Below are 18,548 nucleotides of genomic sequence, written 5' to 3' on the forward strand. Positions count from 1 at the left end.
GAAAGATAGACGGGAGTTGAATTTTGAGGAGTTAAAATGATAAATTATTAGAAAATACTTTTGAGGAAGAGACATTTAAAACAATTAGCCCACTTTTTTTTTTAATTGATGGAGAAACTGAAGTCCATAGAGGTAAAGGGAGTCATTCATTCAGCAACCATAACTTAAGCACCTACCATGAGTAAAATATTAAATTAGTGACAGAGCCAGATCTATAGAACCCAGTGTCTTTTTCATGCTTCTTACAAGGTATCTTGATGCGTCCGTTAGTGTCTGAGGTTCTGTGCATAATTATGTCACTTGCAGTATTAACTAATTAACTAATAACATAGGTTTTATAGTTGTAGGGACATCAGAGATCACCTAGTCCAGCCTCTCCCTCATTTTATAAGTCAGATAGATCTGAACAGCAGCTAGGGACAACAGTCGTAGAACTCTGAACTAAAATCAGAAAGAACTGAGTTCAGATCCAACCTCAGATACTTACTTAGTTCTGCAATTCTGAGTTCTGCCTCTTCCTCTGTTAAATGGTCCTCCAGGGTTACTGTAGTTAAACACTTCCATTTGGTCACAGGCTTGTGATGGGGTCAACTTTCCTGAATTTCACTAGGCTTGTCCACCCACGACAGACATATAGTCACTGGGCTTTTGCTTGAAATCTTTCCATCCCAGTAGGGCTTGCCAGGACTTGCGCCATACTGGCATAGCCTTTGATAATCCAAGGCCATCTCTATCCTGCCAAGTGGTAGTGGAAGTTGAAGGACATATCAGATCAAATATTTTGATGACTTATCTTATCACTGTAAGACTGATGGCATAAAAGAGTTTTGGGTCAGTGAAAATAAAATCTTCTGAGTCGCAAGATGTGGCAGTTTGGGATTGTTGGGGAAAGTCTTCAAGCTCAGTTTCTGATGTCATTCTGACTTTTCCTTGACTTACATCACTAAAAAATTTTTAAAGGGACTTTGCAGCACAGTAGATTGAAAGTTTTGTATCTGGATTTGAAGGCACCGGGCTCTTTCTGTAAATACTTTTCAAAGCAGGAGACGTGCACTTTAAATAAATTTATGTCTCCCCACATATTTCTTTAATGCTTTAGACCATTTGACAGCTGAGAAATCCATCCCAAAATCATTTCTTGATTACATTCTCTGTCATCAAGTATGTATGTCATCAAGTTCTCTAATTTACTCCTCTTCTTCCTCCTTTTTAAAAAAGGAGGCATGGAATCATGCTTCTTAAACCTAGAAGAAATACAACATCATTATTTGAAGCTCAAAAGGCAGCTTAGAGGGCAGCTAGTCTAACTTTCCCTTTTAAGAGTCAGGAGCCCGAACCTAAGAGAAGCAAAGTGACTTCTTTTAAGTTACATGTCACTGGTAGAACTAAGATCAAAAATGAGGTTTTCTAAGACCATCCACTGCTTTTTCTGCTAAGTCATCTTTCCTTAGGGATATTATTTTGGTCTAACAATTCTAGTAAATACTAAGTACATACTATATTCCAGGTGCTGCACTAAGGACTTAGTATGAAAAAAAAAAAAAAATGGGAGGGAGAGGGGAAACTGCTTATTTTCAAGAAACTCACAGTTCAGTGGTGGAGGCAATATGTACCCCAAGAGATTTTTTTACAGGATAAATTGGAGACATCATCAGAGGAAGGAACACTAGAATTAATGAGATTAGGGAAAAGGTCCCTATAAAAGATGATCTTTTAGCTGGGAATTGAAGCAAGCCCAAGAAACCAGGGGAGAAGATATAAGAAAGAACATTCCAAGAATGAGAAACACCCAGCGAAAATGTTCTGAGTCAGATGAAGTGCCTTGTTTAGGGAACAATAAGAAGGTCAGTGTTCCTGGATCTTAAAGGAGAGTGTGAGGTATAAGAAGACTGAAAAGGTGGGGAGGAGGAATATTTAATCCTATAAGTAATAGGGAACCATTGGAATTTATTGAGTCTGAAGTAGAAATCAAATTTCATCTAAACTCTATGGAAAGTCATGACAGGAAATGTGGTTTTAAGAAAGAGACCATTGGTAGCTCGACATCTTGGAGAAGTGGGAGAGGATCTGATTCACATCACTATCTCTGAAACCCAATTGAAATTATGAATATTCCCAGAAGACATTCTTTTCCCTTTGTATCTGTACAATTAGTCATATCCTAGAAGAGAGGATAAATGTTAGCCAGAAGCTTTCAGGCTAAGGAACATAAATGTTACTGACCTTAATTGGAAGGATTCTTAGCTAACCTGATGACATATATTTCTTTTCATTGATTCCATGTATGGTAAATGCAGTGCAAAACACTTCAGAATATATATACCTTCTATTCAAATATTTTGTTTATATCAATATTATTGTGAGGTCAAAAAAGGGCTTTTTTTATATGTTTGGTTTTTTTCCCCTTTTATTGCTGGAATTGTTCAATAGGAGTCATCCTGCTCATGTTCCCTCAATAGAATGCAGCCCAGGCGTTGTCACTTTGGTGTAGTGTTTGTATGTCTATGGTTAGATTGTGCTTACTATTGAATGTTTAGTTGAGTATTTAACTTACATAAGAGTCTCTTCTCTAGGATCATTGCTAAAATGTAACGAGATTCAGGATTAACCAGATACTAATCTGCCTTTTTCCAGAGTGGTAGGATCTGCTTTTGTTCATGGGAAAACTAATAATCTTTTGCTACTTTCATTGTCATTCCACTACTGTGGTCCTAGGGAGGAGTCAAGATATATATATATATATATATATATATATATATATATATATATAGTGTGTGTGTGTGTGTGTGTGTTTGTATGTGCCCACAACCTCTTCAGCTTTCTCTTGTTTCTTTGGCTTTTGTTTTTGTTTGTTTAGTTGGGTTTTTTTGGCTATAAGATGACTTTCCTCCAGGTTAAGAATTACACCAACAGGCAGGAAAGGAGGTGGATATTTCTGGTATTTCCTGACTGATTTAAAAGTAAACCCACTACTGCCAATTCAAATGTCAGGAAGACCTGAAGACAACCAGTGAGTCTCGGAAAAGCATATTTCTGGTTCTTTTTAGTGTAAAAACGATTTCACGTTAGAATTGGAAGGGTATCTTATGTGGCATATGGTCTTCATATTACAAATGAGGAGCTGAGACCCAATGAGGTGACGTGACCACTGTCACATACCTAAGTGAGAATCCCATATTCTGTGCATAAGACTATGGCATTTCCGGAGCATTGTAAAATGTGTCTATTGCATGAAGAGGAGGGATGGGTTAGTTTATGGCTATCTTTTTAATACGGGAGAGAAGAGATTGCCTAAGGTAGTCAAGGGAGGATCTAAAGGGTCGCCTTGTCCCAAAGTCTATCTCTGTGTATTCTGCCATTTGAAAGGTAATTTGGAGGTAGCATCTTACCCAATTTAAAATAGTATTTCTTTTCTTGCTTTCCAGCCTCTTGTGATTTATTCAACCAAGTTAGACTTTTGTTCCTCATTGGATCTTGGATTTAAGCTGGAATTGATAATATAGGACATTTTCCAGCTCTCACCCCCATTTTCCTAGATGAATGAAGCAGACCATTCTGGGTGATCCATGGAGATCATGAGCTAGGGTTCAACTTTATGTCCGGCTTTTTTCTGCAAAGATTGAAAAAGAAAGAAGCAGAGGAAATTTAGAAGGGCAAGCCTGGGAAATGTGGGGGTGGGGTACTTTGGACAGCCTTGGGACAAGGTGTGAGGATTAAGAGGCTTTGTGGGCAGGATGTAAGAGTGAAGGACACTGGAAGGGTTCCAATTGCAGTTTTTTCTAGTGTTCCCTTTTCACTGAGCCTGGACTCTTCCCCTTCAACAAGCACCCCATCCTAAAACCCTCTTGCAAGATTTCCCTATTCCTGAGACTTTTTGGATTATTCCTTAAAGAGTAGGCTCACTATTTTGAGCCTACTCTTTTAGTGGCTTATTTTACTGAAAGTGTAATCTGTTTTGTGTAGTAGAAAGTTTCTGACTGGGAATTAGGAGTCTTGGATTCTGGTATCTGCTCTGCTAATCATTGGCTAATCAAGCACTTAATCTCCCTGGACCTCAGTATCCTCATTGTAACAGTGGAGGATTCAGTCACTAGGTTATCATCTAAACTTTGACTTCTCAGATATCTGATTCTGGCTTATTCTGAATGTATAAAAGGCTTCTGGGATCCACGAGGAGTGTCTTTAGTTTTAGTCACGTATGAAAAATCTGGAGTTTTCAGCTCTGGAACTATGATCCAGATATAAATGGTCTGTCCAGGAATATTCATCATTCTTACAAAGGGAAATAAAGTTTATATTAATACCATATCACTTCTATATATCTGTGTGTGTGTATGTATGTATATAATATATATGTGTGTGTGTATTTGTATGTGTGTATATATGTGTGTATATATATACACATACACTGTGTGTATATATATATATATATATATATATATATATATACACATATAAACATATATATCTATATATCTATATAAAGTTGTACAATCAGCCTTTACTTGAGGATTTTAAAGCCAAGAAATGATTTTGGCACGAGCCACAATTTGTCCTGAGTTACCTTCTGGGCCAATGTGTTTTTAGGGAAAGGAGAGGGAGATGTTTTGGCCAATGTAGACAAAGTATGACTAAGGAATGAATATGTCATGGCTTTCAGAATTGGTCTACCAGTATTGCTTTATACTCTTCTGCTTAAATTTCTATTTTGCCTTCCATTTTCCTTCCTCTGTTTTATTCTTGGGTCTCCATAGTAGCTCCTGCAGTATTTAACTAAAAACAGTATCTTCTCTGCTCATCTTAGAAGCTTTCTCTGGGGATGGTATTGTTCTTGACAGTGCTATTTAAATAAAATGGTAAAAACTTAAGTAGCAGCTGTGGGTAAAATGCTGTTGAAATGTGTAACCTTCAGCCAACTGGCTCTTGAATGGGGGAAAAGAACAGCTGTTTAAAAACATCAAATGTTTTGTCATGAATAAATCTCAGTACTTTCCATCTTGGTGATCCTGTTAAAGTCTCCACGTGAAGAATCAGGACATGTTATTGCATCATTCTCCGTGGCTTCTTGTAATCTAAATTCACATGATTAAGTAGGAAGAGAAAGAGAATGTTCCTCGCAAGCAGCAACTCAGAGTGGTCTCTGCTGATGACGCTACCATTTGGGATCCATTGGCTCATCATGAGCTCTTCCTAGAGTTTGAAAAACTCAGAGCTAATCTTTCTTCTTCATGGTACAGATGAGGAAACTCAGGCTTGAGGCAGTTAAAGGACTTCTCTAAGGTCACACAAATAGTATCATATTTGAACCTATCGATCTGGAACCAATGTTTTTCTTCCTGTGTTATGTTAGAATTGTTGGATGCCAGAGTCAGAAGGTCTTCCTGTTCTACTCCCTCTAATTCACCCCCTCTCTTAACAGAGAAGGGAAAGGGAATAAGCATTTAGTAAGCATCTGCTGTGTGCCAGGCACCTGCACTAATCACTTTACAAATATTATCTTATTTGATAATATTTGTAAGAGAAGGAAACTGAAACCAGAGAGGGTGGAAGGTTAAAAGGCTTGCCCAAGATAATCCAACTAATTACTGGCAGTATTGGAACTATACCCTGGGGTACTTGACTTCCATTTTAGTGTTTTTTCCTTTACCTCTTTCCTTTTCTACCTCATCACTTCCTGCTTGGGCCCTCCACCCCCGAGTTTCACTGGATCCTCATTCAAGTTGAAGATAGATTTGGAAAAATCTATGTCATTGTATTACACTGGGCAGCGTGTGTCCTAGAGAAGCACCTAATTCTTAAGGCAGTTCTACCAGCAGCAGCCTGACTCATCTCAGTGAGTCAGGGTTCTTGGATTGTGAGTTAAGAGTTGGCTTTGTGTGCTCTCTCACCTGTGGTTTTTACTAAAATTCTCATCAAGAGGCTGACTTCCTTTTGGGCCCCTGCAGACTGACCTTTATTCAGGAATAGAGCTCTGGTTCCTCACTTATTGGTATAACAGTGATTGGAGATTTCTTATCTTTGGTATCTTTAAGGATCAAGTTTGCAATACCTAGTACTTTTTTTTTTTTTTTTTTTTTTAAACTTCAGGGCCATTTACATTTCTGTATGTGAGTTATGGACCTTCCCTCCTCAGTGGTTAGAGTATCCAATCTGGAGTTAGGAAGAATCATCCTCCTTGAGTGCAAGTCACTTTACCCAGTTGGCCTCAGTTTCCTCATCTGTTCATTGAGCTGGAGAAGGCAATGTAAAACCACTCTAGCATCTCTGCCCAGAAAAGCTCAAATGAAGTCACAAACTGTCAGACGTGACTGAACAACATGGCAGTCTGAGTCCGATGGATCCCTTTCAATAATTTTTTAAATGCATAAAGTTGAATTTTCAAAGAAGCCAAATATGGAAATGCCTTACATGATTGTATATGTATAAACTATATCAGATTGTGTCAAGGAAGGAGGAGAAGGAGCCCAATTGTTTTAGCATATAACTGGAGGGAAATAAAATATCATTTAAAAATGAAACCAAAATACATTAAAATATAATTATCAAAATATTAGGGGAAGGAGAGCCAAGTTTTTGGGTTAAGAATCCCTATTTTGGAGGGTCCATTAATTTTTCAAGTTTTCCAGAAAGGACTGAGTTCTTAGCAGGTGACCAAAGAGTAGTATGAGTTTTGACTACATGCAGTCAGTCCCCTGATGTTGAGAAATATGATGTTCATATGATGTTGGAAATAGGTACTAAAAATGTGAAAATGTAGATGTTATTAAATAATTGGATTATTCTGCCTCTTGATTTTTAAAAAATCCCCTATGGTCCATATTGATGAATTTATAATCATTAAATGAGGACTCCAGGAATAGTAACTTAGTTCACTCATCGAAAACTGTTACATCCTTTTAGCCTCTCAGCAGAGTGCCAGCAGGCATTATAACATGGAGAACAAAGCGTTCGTTTTCACATGTGGTCAATATATTGGTTTGTTTTGCTTGACTATACATGTACAGATCTACTTGTGTTAAGCTTTTTAAAAGTACACATCAATGCTTACATGGTAGGACAAACACTGCATTTCTTGATTATGCCTGTGTTTGATCTAACTTCTGCTCTTTGTAGTTTTACATGTTACATTGGAGCTCTTATTGGAGTTCTCAGTCTCTCATCATACCCCCTTCTCCAATCAAAGCCTTCCCTTGTAAGAAATGAGTCTACAAACAATTCAAACTTTATAGTAAACAGTTTAAAAAAAAAAAAATAACTTTCTAATGCTTAATCACAGAAAGTGACCATTCTATATAATAAATAATATCCTTAAAAACGAAAAGGAGAAAGAAATCAGCAAAACTGATTGATAGGAATGTTTGAAAACATGTGTAATGTGTACAATTTTCCACATTCTTGGACTTCTAGTATCTGCAGATTTGAGGAGGGGATACTGGTGTCTTCTCATAGCTCTTTGTAACTATGCTTGTTGCTTTGCAGTTTTGAACATTCATTTGTAATATTGTTAATATTCTTAACATTTACATTATAGTCACTGTGTATGTTGACAGGTAAATTCTTAGTGTGGAGTCCACCTGTTTTTGTAAGTCATTGAATATTTCCTGCTTTCTCTGTGAAAAAGGATATAATTTTTAAAATTTTGATGAGATCTTGTTTTCATCTCTGTGATTATGCTTTCTTGCTGTAGAAGAACATACTCCAAGTTTCAGTTCAAGTTTTAAAATCACTTTTCTTCCTAGAAAATTTTACTTTCATTTTCTGACTATTAAATAGATTCCCATATGTGCTTGGAAATCACTAGCTCTGGGATTGGGGGACCTGGGTTTGAATCATCTCTTTTTTATTTACTTTCTGTGTAATTTTATACTTTGTCATCCTCTCTTTAGGTTGTTTACTCATCTGTAAAATGAGGGTGGATTAGGTGACCTCTGAGGTCTCTTTACCAGCCCATGTTTGTATTCTATTTTATTCACTGGATATAAGATGCAGAAGAAAATAAAAAGGAAAGAGAAATTTCATTCCTGCTTTCCTCCCCAAGTTTGCTCCATTCAGAATTTTAATGGAATTGATATCTTATTACCGGTAGCACGCAGATCACAACCCATGTTGTGTGACATCTTCCTGTAATTCCCTTGCCTCAGGAGGTTCCCCCAGGTATTTAATGACCTTCCTTGTGTTGCCCTAACTGAGGGAAACCAAGGGAACATGTGAGTGCCATTCCATCCCTTAGTGCTTAAATATTTGTTTGCTTTTTATTTCTGACACTCAGATTGTTATGTGAATTTAGCTTTCTTACCATTTGCCTTTTATCTCAAAAAGTTACTATTTGATCAACACTGGAATTTTGCTTTGTTTTATTGATATAGTGTTATTATGTTACAGTCATTCCTGGATATAGAATCTCCTCCTTCCACCCCACCCCCAGTTAGCCTTCCCTTGTAACAAAACATGGATACAGCAAATTGTCTGCAAAATTCCCTCCTTCCAGCCCCACTGTCTCCCTCCTCTTTGTGCTCTTTCCTTTTTTTTAAAACCAAGATGCTTGGCTGTACTTTATTATTATTTCCGTTTACAATATAATTATTGCACATATTTTATTTTCATTTATTCTGCATCAGTTCAAACAAGACTTCCCAAGTTTTCTCTGATTTTCTCATAACAATACAGCTTTATTCCATTAAATTCATTTGCCACAGTTTGTTCACCATTTCTCCAGTTGTTGAGTATCTACTCTATTAACAGTTTTTTTTGCTACCACAAAAGTGCCACTATTATTACTATTCCCACCTCCCAAATATAAAAGTTACTTGATGACAGTTTGGCAATGCCTAAGTTAATTATACCATTATACTCTAGTAGTTTTAAAATAAAGAATGCTGAGATTTTATAAAGCTGTAAAGTAACCTCCTCATTTTAAAAATGATGAAATTAGAACCTAGAAGAAGGGATAGGGAGTAGTACTCTTTGTAGTTACACCTTACTTTTATTATCTTTTTTGATCCTCACAACAGTCCTATGAAAAAAGTGCTGTTTATATTTCTATTTTAAAGAAAAAATTGAGTTTAAGAGAAACCAAGTGACTTGCTTGGGCTCATGGAATTATTAATTTTTTTTTCTTTTTTTTCTCAGCATTATTTTATTTTTCCAAATACCATGTAAAGAGAGTTTTCAACATTCATTTTTGTAAGATTTTGAGTTCCAGATTTTTTTCTCCCTTCTCCTTTCCTCCTCTTTCCCTTCCCCATGACAGCAAGCAATCTGATATAGTTTATACATGTATAATCATTTTGAACATATTTCCATATTTGTCATGTTGTGCAAGAAAAAATCAGACTAAATGGGGAAAAACCGTGAGAAAGAAAAAAGTGAAAATAGTGTTCTTTGATTTTCAGTCAGTCTCTGTAGTTCTCTCTCTGGAATAGCATTTTCTACCCCCAAGTCTATTGGCATTATTTAGGATCATCACATTGCTGAGAAGAGCCAGGTCCATCACAGTTGATCATCACATAATCTTGTTACTGTGTACAATGTTCTCCTGGTCCCACTCACTTCACTCAGCATCAATTCATGTAAGTCTTTCCAGGCTTTTCTGAAATCTGCCTGCTCATCATTTCTTATAGAACAATAACATAACATTCATATATAATATAATATATATTCATATAATAACATAACATAACATTCATATATCATAACTTATTCAGCCATTCTCCAACTGATGGGTGTCCGCTTTGGTTTCCAGTTCCTTGCCACTACAAAAAGGGCTGACGTGAACATTTTGCACGTATCAGTCCTTTTCCCTCTTTTAAGATCTTTTTGGGATACAGACCCAATAGTGGTACTGCTGGATCAAAGGGTAAGCACAGTTTGATAGCCCTTTGGGCATAAGAACTAGTAAATTTTAAGAGCCTTCTTGTTTCTGCTCTTGCCAGTGTTGTGGGAACCGCCATGGCACCACCCATTGCCAGAGGGTGAACATTGGGTTCAGTGCCGAGTTTATATTTTCTCAACACACCCTTGTGATATTCCAGAGACATGTGAGAGAACAAGGAGAGGCTAGATTGGATCATGGAAGCGTAGATTTAAACCTGGGAAGGAATCTAGAGCTTATTTAATTCAACACCTTCATATTATAGATTATGAAATCAGGGCTCTGAGAGGAGCAGAATGATCTGTCCCAGTTCACATGGACAGTGTGGACCAGTGGGAATAGCTCTAGATTGGGAGTCCAGATTTCATCAGAAATCCCTGTTCTCTTACTTGTTGTACTTTCTGTGACCTTGGGGGCAAGTCATTGTTCTTTCTGGGACAAGTTTCATCATAGATTTAGTACTGAAAGGACTTTAACATCCTCTAGTTCAAATTCCACATTTTTGCAGAGTATAAAAAACTGAGGATCAGTGAGATTGAGGGAGATGCCCAAAGTCATATAAATAATAAGCAGCATAGCCAAGATGAAAAGTAGCTCTCATCTGTGTAGTACTTTAAGGTCTATAAAGCATTTTATAAATATTAGCTCATTTGACGGAGGGAATAAGCACTTATGTAGCTCCTGTTGTGTGAGAGGGAGTGTGCTAAGTGCTTTACAATTATTATCATCTCATTTGATCCTCACAAAAACCCAGGGAAATACTTACCTATTATTATCACCAGTTTACAGATGAGGGAGGGAATAAACATTTATTTAGTTCCTACTGTTTGCCTAGAATTAGGGGTCCTTAAACTACGGTCCACGGGCCAGATGCAGCAGCTGAGGACGTTTATCCCCCTCACCCAGGACTATGAAGTTTCTTTATTTAAAGGCCCACAAAACAAAGGTTTTGTTTTTACTATAGTCCAGCCTTCCAACAGGCTGAGGGACAGTGAACTGGCCCCCTATTTAAAAAGTTTGAGGACCCCTGGACTAGATACTATGCTGAGGTGGTAAAACAATTAGAGTTCTGGGTCTGAAGTCTGGAAAACTTGAATTCAAAACTCTCATACTTCTAGTTGTGTAACCCTGATTAGGTCATTTATGCCTATTTATCTCCGTTTCCTCTTTGTAAACTGAACTAGAGAAGGAAATGGCAAACCCAAGAAACCCCAGATAAAGAATTGGACATAATTGAAAGGGCTGAATCACCACAATGATATACTAAGAGCTTTACAATTTTTAATTTCATTTGATCCTCACAAATACCCTGGGAGGTAAATGCTATTATATCCATTTTCTAGTTAAGGAAACTGAGGCAGTAACTTGCCTGGGACTTCAAATCCAGCCCCACTTGTATCTTACCTGTTGTTCTCTACGGCTCTTCCCTCCCTTGATCTGATTTTGGGGTGCTACTCTTGGAACCCCTAAGCCTTTGCTCTCAAATCGACCAGCCTGTTCTGAGAAAAATAACCTTGTTAAGTGCAGACCGCCCCTGCTCCCAAGGAGCTCCCTCTTTCTTCATGATATGGGACTGGTGATCTCCAGTTTTGGTTCCAGTCATTGTCCGCCTACCCAGAAACTGGGAAGTACGCGGAGGACGTAGTCCTGGGCTTGGACTTGCCCGTTCCCTTGCCGAGGTTAGAGCTGGCGAAGAGACATCTCTTGGGAAGGGGCACGTGACCAACAGAGCCAAGCATTGATTTGGTGAGCCATTTGCCTGTGTCTCACCTGGTTACTAGCTCCGGTCCTACAGTCAGCAGCAACCTGGGGAGCATGTGCTTCAAGCTATATTTTCTAAATCAGGGGGAGGAATAGTCCCTCCCTGCCCCATAGAGAATGCAGGCTGAAATTCTTCCCAGAACTCACCCCTATTTTTTCAATTCTATTCAGTTCTTTTTTATTCCTCTGTGTTTTGGCAGCAGAGTAAAAACAGACTGGAATTGCAGACTCAAATATTTCCTAGAACCCCTGGGACTCTTGCCTTACTCTCGGTTTGGTTTCCCAGTTGAGTAGAGAAGGGCTTTTTTTTTTTTTTTTTTTTTTTTTTAACCTGAAAATTAAGGCAAGCTCTCAGAGAAATAGAGGCAAAGCACCGAGCAAAAGAGCAATCTGAGGTTCTTGGGACAAGTTGGGGCAGACAGCCCGAAAGCAGAGAATACAGAATATGACAGCAGCAAACCCGGCCTGATTTTTAAGTGGCCTCTAGATCACAGACTTGGCAGGATTTGGGGGTTAAAGAAGTTTGAAAGATTGAAATGAATTATTCAGTTGCTAGGCTATTGGGTTTTGCTTTCAAGGGACATGTTTCCAATTTGAACCAGCTGGAGTTGGGGGGGGGGGAGTCTGAAAAGATACAGAGAACAGGGAGCATCCTTTGGAAACTGTATTCTGGGAGTAGCCCTTGGAGGCCACTCTTAGGCAAGAAAAGATGACAACTGCAGAAATTATGGAGCCAGGAAAGTTGTAGCACTCAGGCCTCAAGCAGAAATAAAAAATGGCCCTAATTTGACACCTAAAAAATAGCAGGCTGCTGTTCCTGCTCACATTTGTGGTCAGGCACACAAGCTCAGCCTTTTGTCACGCCTAAGAAGGCAGCTGTTCCAGCATAATGTAATTTTAGCAAACATTTATGAAGCTCTTACTGTGTACCAGGTGGTAGGGTTACAAGACAAAAATAAAACCCCTCAAGAATATGGAAGGAAGGGGGGGGGGTTGCCACTAATCTCTTCCCAAACTGGCCATTGGCAGGAGAATGCCAGAGATAATATCATAAAACAGATGTTTCTTTGTGCTGTTTTCTCCTTGTCTGAAAATCCCTCCCACATATCCTAATGACCCTGTGATTGTCATGAGACAGAGATGGGGCCAGAAGTTCTCAAACGATGAGGGGGAAGTCTCCGATAATCAGAAATAGTGTCTAAGGTGGATATATACATTAACAGTATAACAGTAGGGTTTGCTAAGGAATAAATATTCATATACGTATATGTATGTATGTAGAAACATCCATACATGCATGCATATATGTGTATATGAATGTTTATGTATGTCTTTGTATATATGAGTAATTATTCCTAAGCAAACCCCATTATGATAGTATTAAACTGAATAATAACTAGCAGTAATATTTATGTAGCACTTTAAAGTCTGCAAAGCATTTAATTTTTTAAAAATATATATATTTTTACTTAGATACTTCTCTGTTATGTTTAAAAAACAGTATACTTCAAAATTTACTCAGAGTTCATCAGTTCTTCCTCTGGAGATGGATAGCATTTTTCATCATGAGTCTTTGGGATTGTCTCGAATCATTGTCTAATCAGAGTAGCTAAGTCATTCATCCATCCTTACGGTTGTTACTTGCTGTTATGATGTACAGTGTTTTCCACTCTCCTGTTCTGCTCACTTCACTTCTCATCAGTTCGTATAAATCTTTACAAGTTTTTCTGAAACCATATTGCTCATTATTTATTACAATATAGTCACATACAACAACTTGTTCATCCATTTCCTAGTTGATGGGCATCTCTCAAATTCCTATCTTTGCTGTCACAGAAAGAGCTGCTATAGTTTTATAGAGAGAAGTCTTTTTTTCCTCTTTTCTTTGATCTCTTGCAAAGCATTTAACATATTATCTCATTTGATTCTCACAACAGTTCTATGAAAATAGATGTTATTTGTACTCCCATTTTAAAGGTGAGGAAACTGAATTTAAAGGAAATTGAGTGATTTACTCAGTCAGAACTGGTGTCTGAGGTAGAAGTTGAACTCAGGTTTTTCTAACTTAAATCTAACAGTATTCACTTTGCCACAAGTGAATACATACATACTTATAATCAGGTAGCCTATTACCTATTTATATATTTTTTCCTATAGAATGAATTCACACTTGTTTTGCCCAGTAATTAAACTACCTCATTTGGAGAGGCAATATGATTTAATGGATAAAGTGCTGATACAGTAAAGCAACAGGACAAAAAAAAAATTTATCTTTCTCTCTTCTCCTTCTTAATCTGTAAAGTGAAGATAGGAATACCTGGAATCAATTAGCTCAGTTTTGAGGTTAGTCTGAGAATTGGAATCAGTTCAACACTCCTATTGCTGTAGGAAAGGCTGTGTTAATCTCTTAGCCTCTTGTTCCATTCCCATCCCTGTGATTTCCCAAACCCAAATTTGCAACTCTAGTCAGCACCCTTCTTTACATGTGGCTCTCTTATTACAGTGAAGGCTGGGGGGTATTTCTGTGGGTTTTGCACAGTAAGTGTTTAATAAATGCTCTTTTCATTCATCACTTATGCAAAGTGCTTTGTAAACTTTCAAATAACATAGGAGTTAGCTGTTTGGAAAACTGGGAGTGAGCCATCTGTTTGGATTTCTAGTTCTAGAGCTCTGGATCTCTTGTCAATGGATGGAACTTCTTTCTCAAGAATGCATTTAGAGAAATCTCTTTTACATATTGGAAAGGGATGTGGCTAGAGTAAGTCAAGATCTTTATATAGTGAAGGCTGGCTCTCTAGACCTAACCTGGCTGACTCTTTTTTTTGGGGGGGGAGAGGGGCGGATGTAGAGAAAGGGATGGGTGATGGAATCTTTTAGTAGTGTTTTTTCCCTTGTAAAGGATTAATTTAGTCTCTTTCAACTTATTTTTGAAGCTATAAATTTCCCAACTTCCTGTGATGTCATGTGGGTCATTGTGTAAAAATAAGATATGGGTGGGAAAAGAATGGTTTTTTGGGTACTTTTTTCTATCCAAAATGAAACTTGTCATTATTTTGACCCTTATTCTCTGGATATATGGCAATGTATGTTGGATAGCAGTGATAACTGAGTCTTCAGAAAAATTGTATGGATTCAGGAAGGGCTAGGAGGGTCTTTTCAAGGTCTTTCAAGGTCTTAGGAGGGTTTTTGTTTGTTTTTAAATTTTTTTTCACCTGTGGAATTTGCTAGGATGTGAGCTCTTTGTGAACAAATGGTTATTGATTGATTCTGGCTACAATGCTTTAAAGGCATATGAAATATTACTAAGGTTTGAAGATGAATAATTTGCTATGTTTTTGACTGGGATCTTCTGGAAGACACTTTATGGAAATTCTTGTTCTGCTTTTTCCTCTCAGGGAATTTAGGCTTGAAAACAATGTGTATTTTTAAAGATGAAGAAACTTGAGTGAAAAGGAGATTGCATTAACTAATATTTATCAGTATTCCAAAATAATAATTTTCAGTATTAGAAAATTTGTATTGAAGGTGATATAAATAAAGGGACTTGTGAGATGATTTTTCTGCTTTAAAATAAATGTTATTGATACCTGCTATTTATCTTTTAATCATTTCTCATTCTCCCTGAGTCTTTAGTCAAGGAAGGGACCTTTGAGGTTACCTAAGGGAGACCCAGATTGGTCCTAAATCAAACAGTCAGAAGGGCAGACCCAAATTTGTCTTTGTGTCTTTGGCCCATTCAGGTGATGGAAATGATTCCTAAGAAGTTTTTTGAACCCCTTGTGAAAGATCTGGCAACTTAGTTTCTTAACCGAGTCCCTTGATATTGTTACAAAATTAGAAGGGAAGGCAAAGGGAGAAATCCTCTTCTGCTGAGTTTTAGGTGCTGGCAGTGCATTCTAGTAGAGATGTCCTCTAGGCAGGTAGAAACCAAGGTTGAGAGAGGTAAGTAGACTGTTGGGTGCTGAATGAAGCTTTTAAGTGTATTCCATTAGAGTTGATGGTTTGAAGCCTTGGGAAAAGGTACAGCCATCAAAAGAGAGAGGACTAAAGAGAGAGGGGGAGAGACCTGAAGATAGATCCTAAAAACAAAGGAGCAGGCTGCAGTAAAAAGGATCTGTAATAAGAGTCGGGGAGGGAATGGTTGGAAAATTAGATTGAGATTGAGGAGGAACTGAATTTTTAGATATAAGGGATGTGTGCTGAATGGAATAGGGCCTGAGAAGAGGCTCTGGGATGAATTAATTAGATTATTGGTGACCTCTGAGAAAACAGTTAAAGGACTGTGGTCAGGAAGGAAGCCAAATGATAAGGGACTGTGGTGTGAAGGGTAATGAGGAGGTGGAAGCAGTGATAAACTATTAGTTGGAGCTATCTCTGACTCTTCCCTCCCTCACTTTCTCATCCATCCATAACCAAAATTATTTTTATTTCATCTACCCAGAGCCTACTTTGCATTTCTCCCCCCATGCATTCCTTCAATCCTCCTTCAAGCCCCCATTGTCTCCCACCTGGATCCTCTTCCCTCTCCACTCCAGTCTGGACCCCTTTGCTGTATCGATCTTTTCAGTGAACATCTCTTCTCAAAGCCCACTTGGGTGAAAACAAAATAAACCGACAATTTAAAAACTTTTCATTGTCTCCCTGTTGTTCACCAAACTCCTTAATTTGGTTTTTAGAGCCTTTTATGACAAACTGGATCCAACCTTCTTTTCTTATCTTTTCTTCTTTCTTCATGGATCTTAGACAGATTGCATTCATTTTCCCCTAACTGCTTTTCCTCCTGGCTGTACTGCTTCTACTGCTGCTTCTGGCAGTTGGGGTTAGGTGACTTGTCCAGGGTCACACAGCTAATAAGTGTTAAGTGTCTGAGGCTGGGTTTACACTCAGATCTTCCTGACTCTAGGGCTGGTGCTTCACTCACTGAGCCATCTAGCTGCCCCTGGCTGTGTTTCTTAGACTTCAATTCCCCTGCCCTTTCTCCAGTATGGCAGAGTAGAAAGGGACCAGATTTGGAGCTGGGACACCGGTTTTCAACTCCTTCGGCCTGAAGTTTAAAGATTCCTTGGGGGATCTAACACGGGAAGGGACTCCATCTAGTCCAACTTCTTTATTTTACAAATAAAGAAATTGAGGCGGAGGGAGGTGAAGTAATTTGCCTAATGTAATTCAGGATCAAGCTTCAGAAACAGAATTGGAACTAGTGTTCTTCTAGCACTTCCTTACTTGCTTTGTGACCATGGGCAGCTCATTTAATTCTCTGAATTCTCTGTTTCTTAATCTATAAAGTGAGGAGAGAGTGTTGGTGTGTGTGTGTGGGTGGGGGGGAGCAAACAAACAAATGAAATAATCTATGCAAAGGGCTTGGCAAAACTTTAAAACATCTGTTTTAGCCATTATTCCTGCTCATCTCTTAAAGCTCAGGTCTTAAATACGATCTTTTTCTTGGACATCTGAAATTAAACCTTCCCTGTACCCTATTCTAAGCTGAGAACAAAGTGTTTCTTATTCTTTATCCCTTTCTCCTTCTCTCTGCCTCTCTCCGTCTTTCCTTTAACTTCTCCCTCTTGCTGTTTTTCCTCCAATATCCCATCCCCATCCCCATCCAAGCCTTTCCCCTCAGTTCCTACAATACATTGTTCTGTAGCCTTATTTCCTCGTGTGCATGCATTAGAAAGGGCTATTAGATCATAAACTCCTCGAGGGCAGACATTGAGCAGAATGCTTTTGACCACAGAAGGTGCTTACTGTCGATTTAAACTGATTTTGATTTATTGGTTATATCCTGTGTTTTTATTTTTTTATGTATAGCTTGTTTCAGCCTTGCTAAGACTGAATTCAGAGCATCACTGATCTCATTTTTGTTTCTTTTTTTTTTTTCTCCCCATCTAGTTCTTCCACCTGTGTTGGTTCCAAGACACAGTGAATATAACCCTCAGCACAGCCTGTTAGCTCAGTTCCGTAACTTGGGACAAAATGAGCCTCACATGCCACTCAATGCCACCTTCCCAGACTCTTTCCAACAACCCAACAGCCACCCTTTCCCTCATTCGCCCGGCAGCAGCTATCCAAACTCCCCGGGAAGCAGCAGCAGCACCTATCCGCACTCTCCTACCAGCTCAGATCCGGGAAGTCCTTTTCAGATGCCAGGTAAGCTGTACCTCTTCATGGGCTTCTATGTGGGAAATTTGGTTAGTTTCCTCCCTTTCTCCCTCCCTCCCTTCCTTCCTACTTTCTTTTCTTCCTCCCTCACTCTCTCCCTTCCTTCTTCCTTCCCTCTTTCCCTCTCTCCCTCCCTCCCTCCCTTCCTTCCTTCCTCCCTCCTTCCCTTGCTCCCTTCCTTCCTCCTTCCCTCTTTCCCTCCCTCCTTCCCATCCTCCTTTCCTCTTTCTCTTCCTTCCTCCCTCCCTCCCTGCCTTTCTCCCTCCCTTCCTGCCTTTCTCCCTTCCTCCCTCCTCTCCCTTCCTCCCTCCTCTCCCTTCCTCCCTTCCTTCCTCCTCCCTCCCTTCTTTCCTTCCTTCCTTCTTCACTTCCTTCCTTCCTTTTCTCCATCTTTCCTTTTTTCCTTCCCTCCTTCTTTTCTCCCTCTTTCCTCCCTCCCTTCCTTCCTTCTTTCCTTCCTCCCTCCTGCCCTCCCTCTCTTCTTCCCTCCCTTCCTTTCTTCCTTCTTTACTGTCTCCCTTCTTCCTTCCCTTCCTTCCTTCTTCCTTCCCCCCTTCTCCCTCTTTCCCTCTCTTCCTTCCTTCTAGGGAGAGGGGGTGAAGTCAGGTCAGCTTTTCTCTTTTTCTCGGGTGGCCAGGAGCTGAGTCAGCTAGTTCTAGTGACTGGGTGGTGATTCTGAACCCTTGTAAAGCCCTTGTTATTTCTCTGGCTGATGGCCAGTGCTATTCCCCAAAACTATAATCTCAAAACACAGATT

At 38.9% G+C, this 18,548-nt stretch overlaps 1 protein-coding gene across 4 annotated transcripts in view; it reads left to right on the forward strand.

Moving 5' to 3' along the window:
- The window catches only part of SMAD1 (SMAD family member 1), a 96,153-nt gene that overhangs the window by 47,195 nt on the left and 30,410 nt on the right, over positions 1 to 18,548 (forward strand). For all 4 annotated transcript variants that reach the window (XR_004230320.1, XR_004230319.1, XM_031943009.1 and 1 more), the window contains exon 3: positions 17,522 to 17,779. Coding sequence is in view for 2 of the 4 variants with exons in the window: in XM_031943009.1 (XP_031798869.1) it covers positions 17,522 to 17,779 (258 nt within the window). In the remaining 2 variants the exon portion in view is untranslated. The remainder of the gene's footprint in view (positions 1 to 17,521; positions 17,780 to 18,548) is intronic.

Source organism: Sarcophilus harrisii, chromosome 6, assembly GCF_902635505.1.
Source record: "Sarcophilus harrisii chromosome 6, mSarHar1.11, whole genome shotgun sequence".
In the NCBI taxonomy this organism is placed as follows: domain Eukaryota; kingdom Metazoa; phylum Chordata; class Mammalia; order Dasyuromorphia; family Dasyuridae; genus Sarcophilus; species Sarcophilus harrisii.